At 44.6% G+C, this 19404-nt stretch overlaps 1 protein-coding gene across 3 annotated transcripts; it reads left to right on the forward strand.

Moving 5' to 3' along the window:
* Positions 1–969: 969 nt before the first annotated feature.
* On the forward strand, positions 970–16793 carry TMEM267 (transmembrane protein 267). 3 transcript variants are annotated; one of them, XM_036279379.1, is made up of 4 exons: positions 970–1159; positions 7638–8022; positions 13015–13443; positions 16570–16790. In XM_036279379.1, the coding sequence occupies exons 2-3, from the start codon at positions 7711–7713 to the stop codon at positions 13348–13350; spliced, it is 648 nt and encodes a 215-aa protein (XP_036135272.1). In that variant the 5' UTR covers positions 970–1159; positions 7638–7710; the 3' UTR covers positions 13351–13443; positions 16570–16790. The 3 variants fall into 3 exon arrangements, with proteins under 3 accessions (XP_036135272.1, XP_036135273.1, XP_036135274.1); XM_036279380.1 differs by lacking the exon at positions 970–1159 and adding an exon at positions 1210–1229; XM_036279381.1 differs by lacking the exon at positions 970–1159 and having other exon boundaries at positions 7682–8022; positions 16570–16793.
* The last annotated feature ends 2611 nt before the right edge of the window (positions 16794–19404 follow it).

Genomic DNA, 19404 nt, shown 5'->3' on the forward strand with positions numbered 1-19404 from the left:
GGAGGCGAAGGGTAGTTATCCGGACGCCCCCAGGGGGCGGTGAAGCGCTGCGGGAAGTGTCGGGGCGGCCTGGTCGCACGGTCTCCGGAGTCCATCGGAGGAAGTGGGGATCACCTCTCCCCCTCCGGGGCCCCCGCGGTCAGGGGCTCCGGCGTCTGGGCGCCGGGCCAGCGCGTCCCACGTTCGGTGAGGATCACTCTGCGGCCCCGGCCTCCCAGCCGCAGTGGGGTACGCGGCACGGCGCCGCTAGACCGAGAACGAGTCCAGGTGCGACCGAAGGAACCGACAAGGCACTTCTCACTTGTCTCCGTCGTCCCCAAAGTCTCCTTTTGGCGGGACTGGACGGGGGAGAACTCGAGGTACCCAGTCCTTCCACCAAAGAGCCCTGGGACATCAGCCCCTGTCGGCCCAAAGTGGCGCCATATCCCGTCGTCCTCTCGGCCGGCGGTGCGGGCTGGAGCCGCTCTGGCCGGCGCCGGCATCTCTATGGTGCCGACAGAAGGGGCGGGGCAGACGGGGCGGGGGAGACGGGGCGGGGCGACGGTGGTGCAGCTGCTTCGGGCGCGAGAGCCCAGGGTGGGTGCGGCTGAGCTGCGGCGCGGACCCGGCGGGAGGGGGATGCGAGGGACGCTGCGAAGCTGCGTCCTCAAGTGGGAAGTCGGAGGCGAGGACCGCCTGCGTCTGAAGTCTGGGAGGTCCAGGTTCTAGATGGGGGGGCGTGCAGGTGCGGCAGGCGCACGGGACCCGAGAGCAAGCGGGGTGTGTTGGCCAGCGGGCCGGCACCGTCCGGGGCCCCGGGACCTGCTCGAAGCCCGGCAGCGCCGTCCGGCTTCCTCGCGCCTTCTAGGTCCCACAGGCTCCCAGCCATCGCCTGGCCTCGCGCCCCTGGCGTCTCCCTGGCCCAGGGCGGGGAGCCGGGCCGGGGTCTGATAGAGCTGCCCATTGCCCCTTACGTGGTGGCCCGGCCCCTGCCCACACGCCCCGATCCTTGGAGGAGTGAATGCGACGAGTGTGACCTGTCCCTGCCCTGCAGACGCCACGGCATCCTACCCTGTGTTCTTCATCGACATCTTTAGAATGACCGTATCACGCCAACCTGACGAAAGAACGTCTTCGGGAATTTGCTGAGACTTGAAACGTCAAGTTGAAATGCGGAATTGTATGTTTCATTCGTAATGGTCATGGGAACTAAACATTTTATGTGCAGGCTACGAACAGTTTCCGTGAAAGTGAGCACGATTTGTTTCCTTTGCAAATTAGCTGCGTTAGGTTTGGCATCAGCTTTGGGTGTTGTAGTATTAAAGAAATATAAGCTTCGCAGCAACTACTGCCCAGTGAAGAGGGCTTATTTATAAAGATAATAAAGCATAATAAAAGCATAATTTTAGATTGTGCTTTTACCCCGGGGATTTTGTAAATGTGATTGCGGGGAGGAGAGAAGAAGGGGGTGAAGTAGAAGATGACATTTACATTGGGAATACATTAGCTCTGATTTGTTTTGGCAGAAATATGTCTAAGAGGTTATTGATAAACAATACATAATAGTGTATAATTAAAGTAACTGGCTAATGATGTGTTTGTTGCGTTAGGAAGGGGAAGATTACTGCTATGTATACTTTGAAGGCCCCAGAGTTGGTGGCATTTTACTGTAATGGGGATGAAGTGTGGCAGAATTTGGCCTTTGCAGAAGGTGGCTCCTGCAAGTCATAGAGACAAATGTATGATGTGGGAAATTGGCTGTTGTGGCAGAGAAGTCATATCCAATTAATATCTTTAGTTCATAGGCTGAGGATTGCTTACCTGCTTATCCCTTTTATTAGTATAATGAAATATTTATTAAACATCTGAGCACATTAGATTTTATGCATGACAGGTTTAAAAAATTATAATTACTACTCTTAAGGAACCTGCCCCCAAAAAGTGAGCATGTAAAATAAACAGAAGGCTCTTTTACAGTTTAAGAGGTTCCCAAGTCCATTTTATTTGTAAGGGTAGGAGCAGGAATAGAAAAGGGTAAGAATCAAAATGGTCACTTAAGTGTCCTGGACAGAGACAATAAAGAAGAGGAAGTACACTTATTAGATTTCTCCATCTCATACTGAGAATCTAAATATCTGCACCTATAGTTGGAGAGGAATAGATGTCAGAACTGTGTATTTCTGGGACCATAATTATACCTTTTTAAAAATATAAACTCACCAGGCTGGTGCGGTGTGGACCCATGCACCAAGAGGTTCAATTCCGGTCAGGGCACATGCCCAGGTTGTGGGCCCAATCCCTAGTGGGAGGCATGCAGGAGGCGGCCAATCCATGTTCTCTCTCATTGATATTCTCTCTCTCTCCCCTTCTCCCTTCCTCTCTAAAAATCTAAAGAAAAAAAAAATTTTTTTAAAAGAGGAAGAAAAAAGAGAAACTGTTTTAGTTATCTACTACTGCATAACAAATTACCCTGAAACTTAGAGGCTTAAAGCAGAAGATATTTCCTTTTGTCTTAATCTGTCTCTTTTGTTAATTTTTATTTGTTTCATTGATTTTAGAGAGCGAAAAGGAGAGAGGAAAGAGAGAGAGAAACATTGATTTGTTGTTCAACCTATTGGTACAGCCAGTAGGTTGATTTTTGTATGTGCCCTGACTGGGGATGGAACCTGCAACCTTGGTGTATTGGAACAATGCTCTAAGCAACTGAGCTACCCAGCCAGGGCTCAGTCTGTCTCTTAATAGAGACATTTAATACATTCACATTTATTGTGGTATTTGTATTTGATATGTTTGATCCTGATTGCTTTTTTTGGGGGTGGGGGAGTTAAAATTTTTTTTTTTCCTTTTCTGTTTTGCTGTATTGATCAAGTTTTCTTTATTCCTATCCCCCCTCCCTTGAGATTTAGAAGTCCTGCTCCTCAGTTTTTCCCCCAAGAAATTGTACATAAGTGTTATAATTTCTAAGGCAAAACTCTTAAAATTCATGATTGTCACACAAGCCCCATAATTTAATTATACTTAAAGTCCTACAGTAATGATCCTTTTCTCTCAGAGCTCTGTACCCCACAGTATTTTGGTACTTAGCGTTGTTGGTATTTAGTGTTGATGTCAATTGCGTTCTCTTTTGCAGATAACCTTTTTTGGACGTGAATACTTTGAAAGAATTTTTATTTTATTTTATTTTATCTTTTAGTACTCAGCTCTGTTCTTTTTTACTCCTCAAGCTTTGGGAAAAGTCTTTGAAAATATTCATATCCACTTGTGTCTTTCGAAGCATTCACTTAATACGCATTCACTTAATACGCATTCACTTAATACGCATTCACTTCATATGCATTCACTTCATATGCATTCACTTATTATGCTTCTGTTAACCTTTTAGTCGGGCAGGCAGGCTTTCATCTCTGTAATCTTGTTTTCGGATTGCTCCTTTTACACTGAAGCCCGCTGTTGTTATTGACAATAAAGTATATTTCCCTAATTTTTTAGTACCTTTTTTGGAATATAATTGAAATGTAATAAACTACATATTTAAAATAAATAATTTGAGAGTTTCGTCATATGTATGAAACTTTTCATCACCATAATCAAGATAATGAACATGTCTGGCCCCCAAACTTTCCTTATGCTCCTTTTATAATCTTCCTGTCTCTCTTGTCCCCAGGAGACCACAGATCTGCTTTCTGTCACTTAGATTTGTTTGCATTTTCTAGATTATATAAATTGAATCACTGTGCATTTTTTAAAAACATATTTCTAAATGAAAATTTCAAATATACAGAGAGGTAGAGAACTAATGAACTGCAGTATATCCATTACCTAAATGAAGCAATTATAACATTTTTCCATTCTTGATTCATTTATTTATTTAAATATGTTTCTATTGAATTTAGAGAGAGAGGAGGGGAGAGAGAGGGAGACATTGATGTGAGAGAGAAACATCTATCAGTTGCCTCCTGCACAAACCCTGATGGGAAATCAAACCAGTGACCTTATGGTGCATGGGACAAAGCTCAACCAACTGAGCTACATCTGCCAGGGCTTGATTCATTTATTTACTTTTTTAAATTAATAGACTTATAGCAGTTTTAGATGTATAGAAAAGCTGAGCAGATTGTACAAAGTCAGCATATACAGCTGATCCTTGAACAGTGTGGGATTAGGGGTGCTGACCCCCTGTGTAGTCGAGAAGCCATGTATAACTTTTGTTGTTGTGGTTAACCCTCACCCAAGGGTATTTTTCCATTGATTTTTAGAGAAAGTGAGGGAGAGAGAGAAACATCAATGTGAGAGAGACACATCAGTTGGTTGTCTCCCAAATGACCTGACCAGGGCTGGGGATGGAACCTGCAACCCAGGTACGTGCCCTTGATTGGGAATTGAACCCGAGACCCTTCAGTCCGTGGGCTGACGCACTAACTGCTGAGCCAGACGGGCCAGGACCACGTGTAACTTTTGACTCCCCTAAAACTTAACCACTAATAGCTTACTATGGGCCAGAAGCCTTACCAATAACATAAACAGTTGATTAACATAATTTTGTACACTATGTGTATTCTTACATTAGAGTAAGCTAGAGAAAATAAAACATTATTAAGAAAATCATAAGGAAGAGAAAATATATTTACAGTACTTATTGAAAAAAAATCCATATAGCCCTGGCCGGTTTGGCGCAGCGGTTAGAGCGTCGGCCTGCGGTACTGAGAGACCCGGGTTCGGTTCCTGCTAAGGGCACGTACCTCGGTTGCAATTTGTCCCCGACCCTGGTTGGTCGTGCGGGTGGCAGCCACTCGATGTGTCCCTTTCACGTCGATGTTTCTCTCTCTCTCTCTTCCTCTCTCTCCCTCCCGCTCTATCTGAACAAAAAATGGAAAAATGTCCTCAGATGAGGATAAAAAAAAAAAAAAAAGAAAAGAAAAAAAATCCATATATAAGTGGACTTGCAGTTCAAACTGGTATTCATAGGTCAGCTGTTATTTCCCTTCCCTCTGCACACATATCTCCCTGTTAGCATTTGCATTAATGTGGTACATTTGTTGCAATTAAGGAACCAATATTGATATATTATTATTGACTAAAGGCCATAGTTCACTTTTTGTGTTGTACAATTCTGTGGGTTTTGACTATTTTTTTTTTTTGGTTGGGCTTGTTTTCACTCAGTATGAATTTGAGGTTCATCCATGTGTATGTATCACTTTTTTTTTTAAATTTCTCTTTATTCCATATTTTGTTTAGCCAGTTTGTTTATTTCCAGTTTGAAACTAATGTAGATAAAACTGCTGTGAACGTTCATGTACAAGTCTTTGTACTTTCACTTCGCTTAGGAGACACCCAGGAGTGGAGTGACTGAGTCATGTGGTAGGAGTATAATTGACATGAGAAACTGGAAAGTGACTGTACCACTTTACATCTCCACCAGCAGCGTATGAGAGTTCTGGTTGCTCTACATCTTGCCAACATTTGGGATGGTCCATCTTTCATTTTAGCCATTCTAATAGAAATTTTGGTATTGTGTGGTTTTCTTTTGCATTTCTCTAAAAATTAATGATGTTGAACATATTTCATGTGCTTATTGGCCATTTGTATATCATCTTTGTAAAGTGCTTTTTCAAATCTTTTGCCCATTTTCATATTGGTTTGTTTGTTTTCTGTTATTATGTTTTGAGATTTTAAAATCCTGGGTACAAATCCTTTATAAAATACAAAATATGCAAATATTTTCTCCCAGTCTGTGCCTTTCAAAGAGCAGAAGTTCTTAATTTTGGTGTTCAATTTATCAAATTTTTAAAACCCATCAAGCTTTTGGTGTTGCATCTAAGAACTCTCTGCATAAACCAAGGACACAAAAATATTCTATGTTTTCTTTCAGAAGTTTTATAATTTTATGTTTTACATATGATCCATTTTGAGTTAATTTTTATGTAGGGAGGAAGGTACAGATTGAGGCTCATTATTGCTTATGGATATCCATTTGTTCTAGCACCATTCATTGAGGGGACTGTGTTTTCTCCATTGACTTGCTTTTGCGTGTTTGTCAAAAATGACCATGTATGTATGGATCTATTTCTGATCCCACTCTCCATTCCAGCGATTTTCAACCTTTTTCATCTTATGGCACACATCAACTAATTACCAAATTCTGCGGCACATGAAAAAGTATATTTTCTGCTGATATGACAAAAATGGGTATACTTTGTATTCATTCACACCAGATGGCTATTGGTGTGTTGGCTGTTGTCATTTTTTTATTTGACAATCTAAGAGAAAAGAGGTCAATGCCCGGACTAGTCAGGTATTGCATGTTTCTAAAATGCTTGCAGCACACGGGTTGAAAATTGGTGCTCTGTTCTATTGATCTATTTGTCTATCTTTACACCAATACCACAGTCGTGGTTACTATGGCTTTATAATAAAGCTTGAAATCATATGGTGTAGTCCTTCAACTGAATTCCTCTTTTTCAAAGTTTTTCTGTTCTAGATCTTTTGCATTTCCCTATAAACGTTAGAATGAGTTGTGTATAGTTTTTATTACAGAATGGAACTTGAGTCATTTACAATAAATTATTTAGTTCTTCTTTAGTCTCAGAATTAAAACAAAACAAAAACTTTAGGTGTCCCCCAATACGGATAACTTGAACTGGATAAGTAATTTCAATATTCTATGCCAGGTAAGCACTCAGCACAGAATTATGGTTGTCATTTATATCAGTCAAGGTTCTGTAGTTAGAGGCAACAGAGAGGAAAAGGGGTTTATAGGGGAAATGCTGGGGTAGCTTGTGGAAATGAGGGCGAGCGGCAGGAAATGAAGGGCAGCTCTGAGGTCTTTAGAGCTGGGCCTGAGGATTCGATGTCTTTATGATTCTTTTTTCCTCGGCTGTTCCATGCAGTAGGGTCTGCAAGAAGAAAATAAACTTTTCTCACCAGCTGCACTTAGGAAAATTCTGGAAAGGAGTCTGATTAGCCCAACCTGGGCTACTTTCATCACTAATTTAATCACTACTAATTAATCTCTACTACTAATAAGGAGGACAGGGAATCCGAAGTGGTCAGCTCTGGAGCTTAGGTGTCGTGATAAGCAGTTTTCCCAAAGGAAGGTGCTGCTGTTATCAGGTATGCAAGGTAGTTGCTGGGTACATAGATAATGGATGCCCACTACTGCAGAGTAAACGTTACTGAGAGAGAGACGACCTCAAAGTTATAGATTCCAGTCAGTGGGCGTTCTTACATTTCCCGTGCTACACATTACCACCTAACCTGTCTTTCCTACAAAGTTCCCCTCTTTGGGCCACATGGCTTATTATATATAACATGTAAGAAATACCATTTTTTTATACTTGAAAGTTGTTGAGAACAGGTCTTACCACACACAACAAAAGGTGACTATGTAGATGATGGATGTGTTAACTAACCTTATTGTGGTAGTTACTTCACAGTATGTATACATAGCAAATCGTCACGCTGTACACCTTAAATTTACACAGTGTACTATATTGTTTACATCTCAGTAAAGCTAGGAAAAATAAAATTTTTAAAAAAAGAAATACCAGTTTTTATAACTTGGTTTTGTACTTGTGAAATTATTGCTGATAATGTTTTGTTCAGATATTGTATGACAGCTCATAATCTTCATGAGTGTTTTTTTCTTCCTTCTAATTTAGGGTGAGTGGGAATGTCAACAAGAATAAGCTCATTTCCTGATGGCTTTTTGTGGACACTGACATACTGTTTGTGATGGCATCCGAGACTGAGAAAACCCAGGCTTTACTGCAGTCTTGCAGCACTGAATCTCTTCTTTCCAGCCTCGGCCTGGGGATATTCTGCCTTGTGGCTGACAAACTCCTTCAGTTTCCCACAGTTCAGCAGAACGACTGGCTTCGCGCACTCTCCGACAACGCGGTGCACGGCGTGATTGGCATGTGGTCCTGGGCAGTCGTCATCGGAGTCAAGAAGAAGACTGACTTGAGAGAAATCTTCTTAGCTGGATTTTTAGCCTCTGTTATTGATGTAGACCACTTTCTTCTAGCTCAATCCCTATCTTTAAAGGTAAGAAGCATATCTGTTTAATTTTGGGGTCTTTTCTTTAATTTTGTTAGCACCATTATATTGACCTGCACAGGATTATTTTAGTTAGAGCTGGTAAAGATTGGCTTTATTTTAAAATAAGAAAGCCCAGTCCGGCTGGTGTGGCTCAGTGGTGGAGTGTCGACCCGTGCATCAAGAGGTCACCGGTTCGATTCCCAGTCAGGACACATGTCCAGGTTGTGGGCCTGATCCCCAGTGAGGGGCGTGCAGGAGGCGGCCAATCAGTATTCTTTCTCATCGATGTTTCTATCTCTCTCTCCTTCTCCCTTTTTCTCTCTCTAAAATCAATAAAAGGAAAAAGAAAGAAAGAGAGAGAGAGAGAGAGAAAGAGAGAAAGAGAGAAGAAAGAAAGAAAGAGAGAGAGAGAGAGAGAGAGAGAGAGAGAAAGAAAGAAAGAAAGAGAAAGAAAGAAAGAAAGGAAAGATAGAAAGAAAGAAAGAAAGAAAGAAAGAAAGAAAGAAAGAAAGAAAGAAAGAAAGAAAGAAAGAAAGAAAGAAAGAAAGAAAGCCCAGCCTTGGCCGAGGGGCTCAGATGGTTGGAGCGTTGACCTGTATACCAAAAGGTGGCAGGTTTCCTTCCTGATCAGGGCACGTACCTGAGTAGCCAGTTCGATCCTGGGAGGGGGAGTGCAGGAGCAGCTGATTGATGTTTCACTCTCATATCAATGTTTCCCTCATTTCCCTTTCTCTCTCTCTCTCTCTCTCTCTCTCTCTCTGTCTCGTGTGTGTGTGTGTGTGTGTGTGTGTGTGTGTATAATTTCAGTCTTGGGGAATAACTTTAATAGATTCATTCCCCAAGTCCCTCTTGGAGCCAAAGGTATGCATTTAAGTGGGCTGATTAGGGCACAGTCCCTGGTGGAGAAATTGAGGAATTTCATTAGGCATCAGGGGTATAGCTATCCAGTCACTATTAGCCTTGCAAATGAACTAAGCTTAAATGGGCAGTTCAGATAATATTTTCTTTCTTTCTTTTTTTTTTTTTTTTTTTTTTGTTGTTGTTGTTGGGCAGATCCTCTGAGCCCCCAGCCTGGGACACTTAGGGTCCAGTCACACCCAGACCAAAAGTAACACCCTTAAGCTTTTCCATCGAGCAGAATTCCCCCAGCCTCGACTTTCGATTTTTGGGTTAGGAGCGAGTGTCTTGAAAGAAATGGGAAGTTGAGTTTTGAGTCTGAAAGGATTAAAAGTGTCCCTCCACCTCCCCCCAGTTCCGCTATTACTGCAGAGTGCGCGAGCGAAGGCGGGTGGAGGTGTGGGTGATGGGATCCTGGACAGAGCAGAGCCTCAGCCACCAGGCCTTGGGTAGGGCTTCCAGAGCCGCCACAGCCCCTGCGCCTTGGGAAGGGAAGCCCTCCTCTCCACATTCCCCTCCCTCCCCTGCTAACCCGTATAGGAGGCAGAGTGCCCTTCACAGCTGAAGTTGTGCAGAGGTTGTCCCTGGTGGTTGGACCCGGCACCCCACTGAGGGAGGCTGTGCAGAAAGGGCCTCAAATCGCTGGACAGCCAGCCCTAGGGTCTAGCTTCCATGTCCAGGGAGGGAGCAGCCGGACCCATGTTGCAGACAGCTTCTAAGATATTTGTTCATTTTTCATTTATTCGACAAAGGTCTGTTAGATTCTCACTATGTGCTAGGTGCTGAAATTACAGCTATGAAAAATCAGGTAAAACATTCAAGACTTTAGCCATAACAACATTTCTGCACCAGATTGGAGCTGGATCCAAACTTTGAGCTCACTGAAGGAGCGGGGCCTGGAGCAGCTCTCCTGAGCCCCAAAGGCACTGCCATCCCTCCCAGGGAACTGTGGCCTGGCCACGGAGGCTTTTTCCCTCCTCCTTTCTGATACCTGCAACAAAGCAGCCAGCAGTCCAGAGGAAGCTTCTTTCTAACATCAAGGTTGCTAAGGTTCATGGCCAGCACATTGGGGGTCAAAGGGCAAGGAACCTGGTGAGCTGCAAGGTGTCAAAATTCAACTGTGGGAGGAGGCACTGACCAAATGCCCATAGGAGCCTGATCCTCAGTCTGCCACTAGACCATGTTCAGTTACAGAAGTGTCCTTCTCAAAGCCACCAGGAAAGAGGGATGTTTTTTAGGTCCAGGGGTCTAGGCTCCAGGTTCTTGCACTCCCACCCCAGTGATGCTCTCCCCCAACCCAGTGTGACCTCCTGTAGTCCATTTGGGAATAATGAGTGCCTGAGGGTCCTGAAACCTGAAGACCTTTAGAAGCCCCTCTCTGGGGATGTGTTCTCCTGTTTCTTATATGAAAACCCCAGAGCACTTCCCAGCCATACCGTGTAAACAGCTCACCACCTGCTCAGAGCCCTTCCTTAGGCTTCACGGGGAAGATTGGGGTTAGGTGCAGGGGCTGGGGCTCGGTGCCCAGAAAAGGCTGGTCCTGCAGGCTATGTGTAGAGCCAACAGGTCCCTGGCTTCCAGGCCCAGCTGGAATACATGCCGCACACCCTTGCTAGCCAGACCTCTGGACCCACCACCAGTGGCCCGTAGGGCCAGATAATATTTTCTAAGGGTCAACAGACTTGCCTGCCTTTTACATGTTTATGATCTTTAAACATTTCAAGGAAAGAAATATAAACTCATTGAGCAAGGACCAAGAGGTCACCGGTTTGATTCCCAGAGGGCACATGCCCAGGTTGTGATCCCCAGTGGGGGGCGTGCAGGAGGCGGCCAGTCGATGTTCTCTCTCATCGATGTTCCTATCTCTCCCTCTCACTTCCTCCCTCTCTCTAAAATCAATAAAGGGGAAAAAAAAGGTGAAGACAAAATGGAATAATAATGCAGAAATGTTATCTGTTCTGACAAAATAGAAATAAAATTACCAGAAATGTGGAGGGGAAGGGAGAATGTCAGCCCTCTGATGTTCAGTCTGTAGGTGGGGTCAGAGAACTGTTTAAGCAGGAGTTTCACAGGGTCCCCAGTTTCAGGGTGGTCTGATTTGGCAGACAAGGTGAAACCTCTTTAATGGATGACTTTTTTTAATGTGAGGGGAGGGTTGTGTCCTCTATTTGTTTTATAGGTACCTAATATTTTTTCTTTGCTGGGTCCCCCCACCCCAGTCTCTAATGGGCACTGCTCCTTCTTGTCACCGCCTTCACGTGCAGAACCCAGTGCCTGTCAAAGCCTCACATCAAACTCACTTGTCAGCCCTTGCTCTGCAGTCGGAGCTCTGACTACCAGGACCCTTTGCAGTGTTTTCACACGTAGGTTGAACTTTTTCTAGTGGTAATTTTCCATCAGTCTCCTTCTCCCCTCACCTTGTCCCAGTGCATCTCCGGCTCGTGGTGGAGTGGGAGGGAGAGCTCGTGCTTCGGAGCTTATCTTCATGCGTTAGAGAAGCTGAAGTTTGAGCTTTTCTGGGCTGTCTGTGCCGAGTGAGGGTTGGGATAGTTTGATTTGTGTCATGTGATGCTTTTGAGGATGTAATGATTTGGAGGACGTGCGGCCGACTCAGAGGTAGGCAGTCCGTCCGCACTCTCCTCAGCTTTCCTTGGGTTAGAAATTATCTGGTTGCAAATTAGCCTTCAGAATGTGTGGGAACAAAACCTTACTCAGGGATCATTCAGGGGTTAAGCCTGAAGTGTTCATTTGTTTAGATATCTATTACCTTTTTGGGGGGCCATGGTTTAGAAATTTGACCAAAGTGTATTTAACTCAAATTTAGAATACTTAATTTAAACTAATACAATCTTTCTAAATGTTGTAAATAAATTCCGAAAGTACTCAAAGCTAATATAAAGTGAGTACAACAAAAATATTCCTCTTGCCCTGCCAGTTTGGCTCAGCGGTTAGAACGTCGGCCCGCAGACCAGAGAGTCCCGGGTTCGATTCCAGCCAAGAGCACGTACCTTGGTTGGGTTCATCCCCAGCCCCTGTTGGGGTCGTGTGAGTGGCAACCAGTCGATGTGTCTCTCTCTCATCGATGTTTCTCTCTCTCTCTCTCTCTCTCTCTCTCTCTCTCTCTCTCTCTCCCTCCCTCCCCTCTGTCTGAAGAGAAATGTAAAAATATCCTCGGGTGAGGATTAAAAAAAAAATTTCCTCTTTTGTGCCTTAATGAATTGAACAATATTTTATTCAATTGTGAGATTTTTTCCACCATTCTAGAGGCCCCAGACAATTTAAAACTCCAAGTTTGCACAAACCATATATTTAGGATTAAAATTGCATTTGTATTATAACTTTTCTAAGTGAATAATAGGAAACTTCAACAAATTACTTCCCATGTTCTTGAGATCTTGATTTCATTTTTTTTTTTTTACCTCATGCGAGGACATTTTTACATTTTTTGTTCAGATAGAGTGGGAGGGGGGAGAGAGAGAGAGAGAGAAACATCAACATGAAAGGGACACATCGAGTGGTTGCCACCCACATGACCCAACCAGGGCCGGGGACAAACTGCAACCGAGGTACGTGCCCTTAGCGGGAACCGAACCGGGGCCTCTCTGGACCACAGGCTGATGCTCCAACCGCTGAGCTAAACTGGCCAGGGCTTGATTTCATTTTTAATGTAAAGGCTATCCTTTTTTTTAATCTTCCTTGCCTATACACAATAGATTTAATGCATGCATTCGGAGGTGGCATAGAAAATGATTCCCTTGTATTTCCAATAGACTTCTGGGAAGTATTTTAGAATATTAAGAAGCACCCATAAAATTTTGTTTGCCAAGCCCAGCTGATGTGGCTCAGTGGTTGAGCATTGGCCCAGGCACCAAAGGTCGCTGGTTTGATTCCCGGTCAGGGCACATGCCCGGGTTGTGGGCCTGATCCCCAGTTGGGGGCATGGAGGAGGCAGACAGTCGATGTTCTCTCTCATCGATGTTTTATCTCTCTCTCCCTTCCTCTCTCTCTTAAAATAAATAAAGAAAAATATGTATTAAAAAAATAATGTTTTATGCAAAGAAGGGAATGATAGAGGTGTTGCTTCCCCGCCCCTCTCTGCAGGCTGCTTTGACTCTTCCTCGAAGGCCCTTCCTTCACTGTTCCACTGTGATACCCGCCGTGGTTCTCACCCTGAAGCTTATCATGCACCTCTTCAAGCTCAAAGACTCGTGGTGCTTTCTTCCCTGGATGGTCTTTATATCCTGGACCTCACACCACATCCGAGACGGCATCCGGCACGGCTTGTGGCTGTGCCCGTTTGGGAAAACTCCTCCCTTGCCGTTCTGGCTGTACGTAGTGAGCACAGCGTCTTTACCTCACATCTGCTCGTTGGTCATGTACTTAACCGGGACCAGACAAGTGATGTCCTCCAAACACGGGATTCGGATCGATGTCTGAGCCAACCATGTGGCAGCCCCAGCGGAGCAAGCGGTTCGGACAGTGATAATGAAGGGTAGCCAGCATTAAAGTGGATTTTAGAAAACATAGTAGGTACTTAATGTTAATTATTATAGTTCCCGAATCCTCTTGCTCAGGAGGTGTGAACAAAGTTTTAAAAATGACATATTTGTTGTAATTCTGCCTCTCTCTCTATAACCCTCTAGTGCAGTATTACAGTTCCATTTATTTCGTGATATATTTCTATTGTTTCTTCTGTTTATCTGGCTTTGCTAATAGCTCAATGAGATTGACATCCACTTAAGTTTTCGGGACGAACAGTTTTAAGGCAGTCCATTTTCTGATGAAAAACAGTTCAAATGTTAGGGTGACTCATTTGTGGAATGTTAGCAGTCTCTGGATCCTCATTTTCCTGTGATATTGAAACAGAGAAATGACCACAGCAGCGGATGCACAGTGAATGCTAGCGCTTCCTCTGTCGCCTGTGTGGCCCGGACGGAAGTGGAATCTGCCGGCGCCCGTGCACTTGTGAGAAATGATCACAGTAGTCATTGGATTTAGGTTGTGGTTTCAGAAATCACTGCAGGGAATTACTGCAATATGTTGACTATAGCAGCATCTTCCTGAAGTATTACTGTTTCAGTATCTGTGTCCAAAAATCTTGTGTTAGGATTTTAACTGTTTTGAAAAACATAACTAAATTTAATAGAATATTTGTTAAAAATTATTATGAGCCCTGGCCAGTTTGGCTCAGCGGTTAGAGTGTCGGCCCATGGACCAGAGAGACCCGGGTTTGGTTCCCGCTAAGGGCACGTACCTCGGTTGCAGTTTGTCCCCGGCCCTGGTTGGGTTGTGTGGGTGGCTAGCAGTTAATGTGTCTCTCTCACATCAATGTTTCTCTCTTTCTCTCTTCCTTCCTCTCTCCCTCCCGCTCTATCTGAAGATAAATGCAAAAATGTCCTTGGGTGAGGAGTTTTAAAAAAAAATTGTTATGAACAAAAATATTGATATTTGGCTCATAACCATAGAATTTGAATTCATGCACACACAAAAAAGACTTACTAGTGCCCTGGCCGGTTTGGCTCAGAGGTTGGGGTGTCGGCCCTCGGACGGAAGAGTCACGGGTTTGATTCTGGTCGAGGGCACGTACCTCGGTTGCAGTTTGGACCCTGGTCGGAGTCGTGCCGGAGGCAACCAGTCAATGTGTCTCTCTCACATCAATATTTCTCTCCCCACCCCCCCAACTCTATCTGAAGATAAATGGAAAAATATCCTCTGGTGAGGATTTTTTTAAAAAAGGACTTATTAATAATATCGTTTCCAATGTGAGCTCCCGAATGTGCCAGTAAACTTGTTTTGTTGCTGTCAATTTGTTTACATACTCTTCTAAAATAGTATACCAGTTAGATCATTTTTTAAAAATCTGCCTGATACCAAGAGACAAAACAGTTTTTTTCAAAATAACATAGTTTCAGATTTTATTTTCCCTCTCAGGTTGATCTTCTGTTAGAAACGATTAGCCTTGATCAGAGAAGGGAATTTAGTCGCTGTGAAGTTCACATGTGCCGGTGAATATGACTTTGATATGAAAGTCAATGCCCCAATGGCACCTGCTTTTGTTCGTAGCCTGTGCTCCATCATTTCGTATTTCTTACATGTGTGATCTTTTTTTATTTATTTCTTCATCCTCACCCGAGGACATTTTTACCTTCATCTTCAGATAGAGCAGGAGGGAGAGAGAGAGAGAAACATCAATGTGAGAGTGAGACATCGAGTGGCTGCATGACCCCACCGGGGCCGGGGACAAACTGCAGCTGAGGTGCATGCCCCTGAGCGGGAACCAAACCCAGGTCTCTCTGTCCACGGGCCGATGCTCCAACCGCTGACCAAACCGGCCAGAGCACACGTGTGATTTTTAATGCTGGTGATTGTGTGCCTTACTCTGAGAAATGATGCAGCGATGCCTTACTTACCCAAAGCAGGTTCTTCCTCAGTTAAACAGGTCTGTAAATGATTATCAAGGGGCAAGCTCTGTAGTGTCATTTTTCTTTTTGTTGTTAACCACTTGGCTGCAATTTTTATATTTTATAAACAACCTGTTAGATCTTATAGTCAGTTATTATCTTTTGAGAGCAATTATTGTGGCAATTTGGTTGGCTTAATAGTAACTATTACATTGTGGGCGGTAAATTTGATTAAGGTAGAGGTTTTTTAAAAGCATATGATTTCAGAAATCCTTGGACATAAAGCATATATATGGTATGACTTTTTCTGGCTAAATTATAAAACTCTACTTTTTTCTTTCTCTATATTAAGCAAAGAAATATCTTTAACCCATAGGGCCTTATTTAAGAATGTCACATTGGCCCGGCCAGTGTGGCTCAGTGGTTGAGCGTCGACCCTTACACCAAGAGGTCGCCGGTTGGATTCCCGGTCAGGGCACATGCCCAGGTTTTGGGCTTAGTGCCCATTGGGCCAGGGGCAGCTGACTGATGTTTCTTATTGATGTTTCTATCCCTCTCCCTCTCCCTTTCTCTCCAAATAAAAACATTTAAAATCATAATCATAATAAATTTCCATTGATCCTTACCTCCTTTCTGTAACTTAGACCTTTCTCCTAGGCAGCCCCCCACGCGCACCCAATCAGACCCATACTTCCTGGCATCCTTTTCTTTTGGCTGGTGGAACGGTTTCTTAGTTTTATCCATTTTCCCATCTGAAGGGGAGAATAGGGGCTGTTCTGGCCCTCGCTAACCCCTAAACAACCTGTCACTGCTAAACTGCTTATCCTCCACAGGTCTCTTCCCCATCTGGTATCTCATTGTCGCCCCCTCTGGTGGTTCCTTGCTGGTGCCTCACTTGGCAGGCAGTGCGCCTTGCTTTGCTCTGTGCTCTCTCCCAGGGGTCCACACCTGTGCGGGGCAGAGGTGGGGGGGGCACCCAGCAAAGTGACGTCTGTCGTGCTCGGCGGTCCCTGACGCACTGGCTGCAGTATAACATACACGTTGCCTATCCATGAGTAACAGCTGTCAAAGGTGCAGCTGGGCCTCCACTTGCTTTGCCATGGTTTCTCCTCTGGACTCAAATCAGGAAGCTGTAGCCTGTTGAGGGATTTCTTTTCTTAATTACTAATTCTCTCATCTCATATAACTCACCAAACAATAACTGTACTGTCATGGGACCTCAGAGAAATCGAGTTGTTATTTTGCCTTGATGCAGGACAGCTTATAAATCATTCCATGTTGATGAGGATTCTTAGTCTGAAGCTCTCCTGAGAAAAGCTGTTTGCCACTTCTCTTCACAACGCTTACTGTATTTGTAATGTCTGTTTCATGGGACACAAGACATGCTGACTTTTTCATTCTAATGAACTCCAGATGTGGTAAGGGGCTGGTTTTGATGTAGTTTTGTTATGAATTTACAGATATTATTTTGTTATTAGAGTACTTTTTAACCTCTCAGTTACATGCTTATTTCTAATTATTGCAAGTTATTATAAGTATTGTAATTGCTGTGTTATAGAAATAAACCTTTATTTAAATGTAAACCCCAAAGCGTTGAATCTAATTAAAATGTAAGAGAAAACAGCAATGAGTTGTTTTGATTCTCAGTTTGGCAAATTTTTAGAAAGGTTGGTAACACCCATTGTGGCAGAAGTGTAAGCAAATGGGCATTGTTGGTGTGGAGCAACAAAGTCACACTTTCTGGCCAGAGGGAATTTGGTAAATATGTGTTTAAAGTATAAGCCATTTTACCCAGAAATTCCAATTCCAGGAATTTATTATAAAGATCTAAACAGGTATGTATACAAAGGACAAAGACTTTTGTTGGTTGCTTAAAATTAAAAAGAAAAGCACCTAGAAACCACCTAGAAGTAACTAACTAGAGTTAGCACCCTGAATTCTTATACAAGCGGTGGATGGCTCGTGGGTGAAGTAGACCACATAATGATACGCAAAACGATCTGTGTGAAGAGTAAGATCCCGTAGGGGGACAGCGTGGTTGCATTTTTGTAACATTGGCATTTTCACTTTCCTGTCACGTGTGCGGTTCTCAGGCTGCGGAGCAGGTCTGGTGTGGGCTGAGCACCGACTCGCGGTTCCTCGGGCCTGTGCCGTGGACTCGCGCAGTGTCCCAGTGGGACGGCACGCACTTGACGTGTTTCTCTGTTTCCACATTGGACCCATGTGACTGTTACCTAACTAGATTTCGCCAGACTCCACGAATATTCCCAGGCCCATGTTAGATCCAGCCCCAAGCCAGGAGGCTCACAGCCTCCCACTGATCTGAGGAAGAAACGTCTGTGAATGAATCATCATTCTCCACAGTCACTTTGCCTTGTGCGTCAATCCAAGGCATTGCCACATGTGTCCCCTTGGTATTTGTTTACTTTCCAGGGACAATGATGATAACGAAAGGGTGTCTGAAGCATTTTACCTTTTTGATCGACCTCACACGGAATTGTTGGGTTTACATACCCAGTGACACTAATTAATGTTGCTTCAAGGTCTGGGCAGCTGTTCAGTCCCATCAGCCCCATAATGACCTGAACACATACTCTGAGCTTCCTCGGACATCTATATGTTTTCCAAAAAGCACCCATCTGAATTCACATACCCTTACCCATTCAATCTTGATTTGACTTAACTAGAGCCCCCCAGGTACCCAGGTCAGTAGGACCATGCAATCACATGAAGTGGAAGGCAGGGAGAAAAATGTCCCTACATATTCGGGTGACAATAGAGTGTAAGTGCAGGATAGTGTTTCATGACAGATGGCGGGCTGCGTAGCGCATGTAAATGTCAGCGGTCACACCTCACTGCCCTCAGCGGCCACACGCAATCGCAGGGAGTGGCAGGAGCTTTCTCAAGTGTTCGCGTGACCGAGCTGTAAGGACCGCAGTGCCAGCCGTGAGGCCGGTCTTCCTGGAGAGCCAGTGGGCAAATACCGCACTTCCCTCTTCCTTGACCTGCAGGGCTGTTTGCCCGGAGTCTAACAATAGGCCCAGTGTTCGGCCTGGTGTCTTGGCTGGCAGAGAGGCTGACGTTTCTCTAGATTCTGAACGGTTGGCACAGGGCTGCTCTTGGTCAATCCAGCCTCGCTAAAAGCGGCATGTTCCCGAGGCCAATCCTGGAAAGGGGTCTGCCATTCCTAGGCTAACGGGAGGCCCAGAGCAAACTGCTCGACGAGCCTCACGCTCGCGTCCCAACGTGTCAATCCAAGTGAAATGCGGCGAAGAGTGAGAAGAAAGTATGGAAGAGAGATGGGAAACTGTTTGGCCCACTTAGAAGTTACCGTGTGTGTGTGTGTGTCCTGTATTACCCTTCTTTTACCGCTGTAACATGATTATAATCTCAGTGGTTCAAAACAAGGCACATGGCTCTGGCCGGTTTGGCTCAGAGTTTAGAGCATCAGCCTGCGGTCCACAGAGACCCGGGTTCGGTTCCTGCTAAGGGCACGTACCTCCGTTGCTGTTTGTCCCAGCCCTGGTTGGTCGTGTGGGTGGCAACCACTCAATTTGTCCCTTTCACGTCGATGTTTCTCTCTCTCCCTCTCTCTCCCTCCCACTCTACAAAAAATGGAAAAATGTCCTCGGGTGAGGATAAAAAAAACAAACAAGGCACATGGGTTATCTTACAGTCTTTATGTTTGAATCCAGCACAGGGCTCACTGGGTTAGAACCAGGCGTCAGCAGGCTGGTCCCTCTGGAGCCTCCAGGGGAGAAGCTGTCTCCTTTGCCTCCTTCAGCCTTCAGGTGCTGCCTGCATTCCTGGGCTGTGGTCCCCTCGTCCCATCTTCCAAGCTGGCGATGATCGGGCCGGTTTCCTTGGCGCACACTGTATCTCCCTGATCCTCCTCCTACAGGCATGTCTGCCTCTGACCACCGCCAGGGACGGTCTCTGACTTCAGGACCATGTGATTATTTGGGGCTCACCTCGACAATCCAGAATAGGCTCCTAATCCCAAGGTTCTTAACCGCATCTACACATATTCACAGTTTCTGGAGATTAGGATGTAGAGAGATCTTTGAGGCCCTTATGCTGTTCACCCTTA

This window comes from Molossus molossus, unplaced genomic scaffold, assembly GCF_014108415.1.
Source record: "Molossus molossus isolate mMolMol1 unplaced genomic scaffold, mMolMol1.p scaffold_m16_p_3, whole genome shotgun sequence".
Classification (NCBI taxonomy): Eukaryota; Metazoa; Chordata; class Mammalia; order Chiroptera; family Molossidae; genus Molossus; species Molossus molossus.

Coding starts and splice junctions, on each gene's coding strand:
- TMEM267 (XM_036279379.1), top strand. CDS start 7,711: ATGGCATCCGAGACTGAGAAAACCCAGGCTTTACTGCAGTCTTGCAGC. Junction 8,023..13,014: donor CTCAATCCCTATCTTTAAAG/GTAAGAAGCATA, acceptor CCCTCTCTGCAG/GCTGCTTTGACTCTTCCTCG.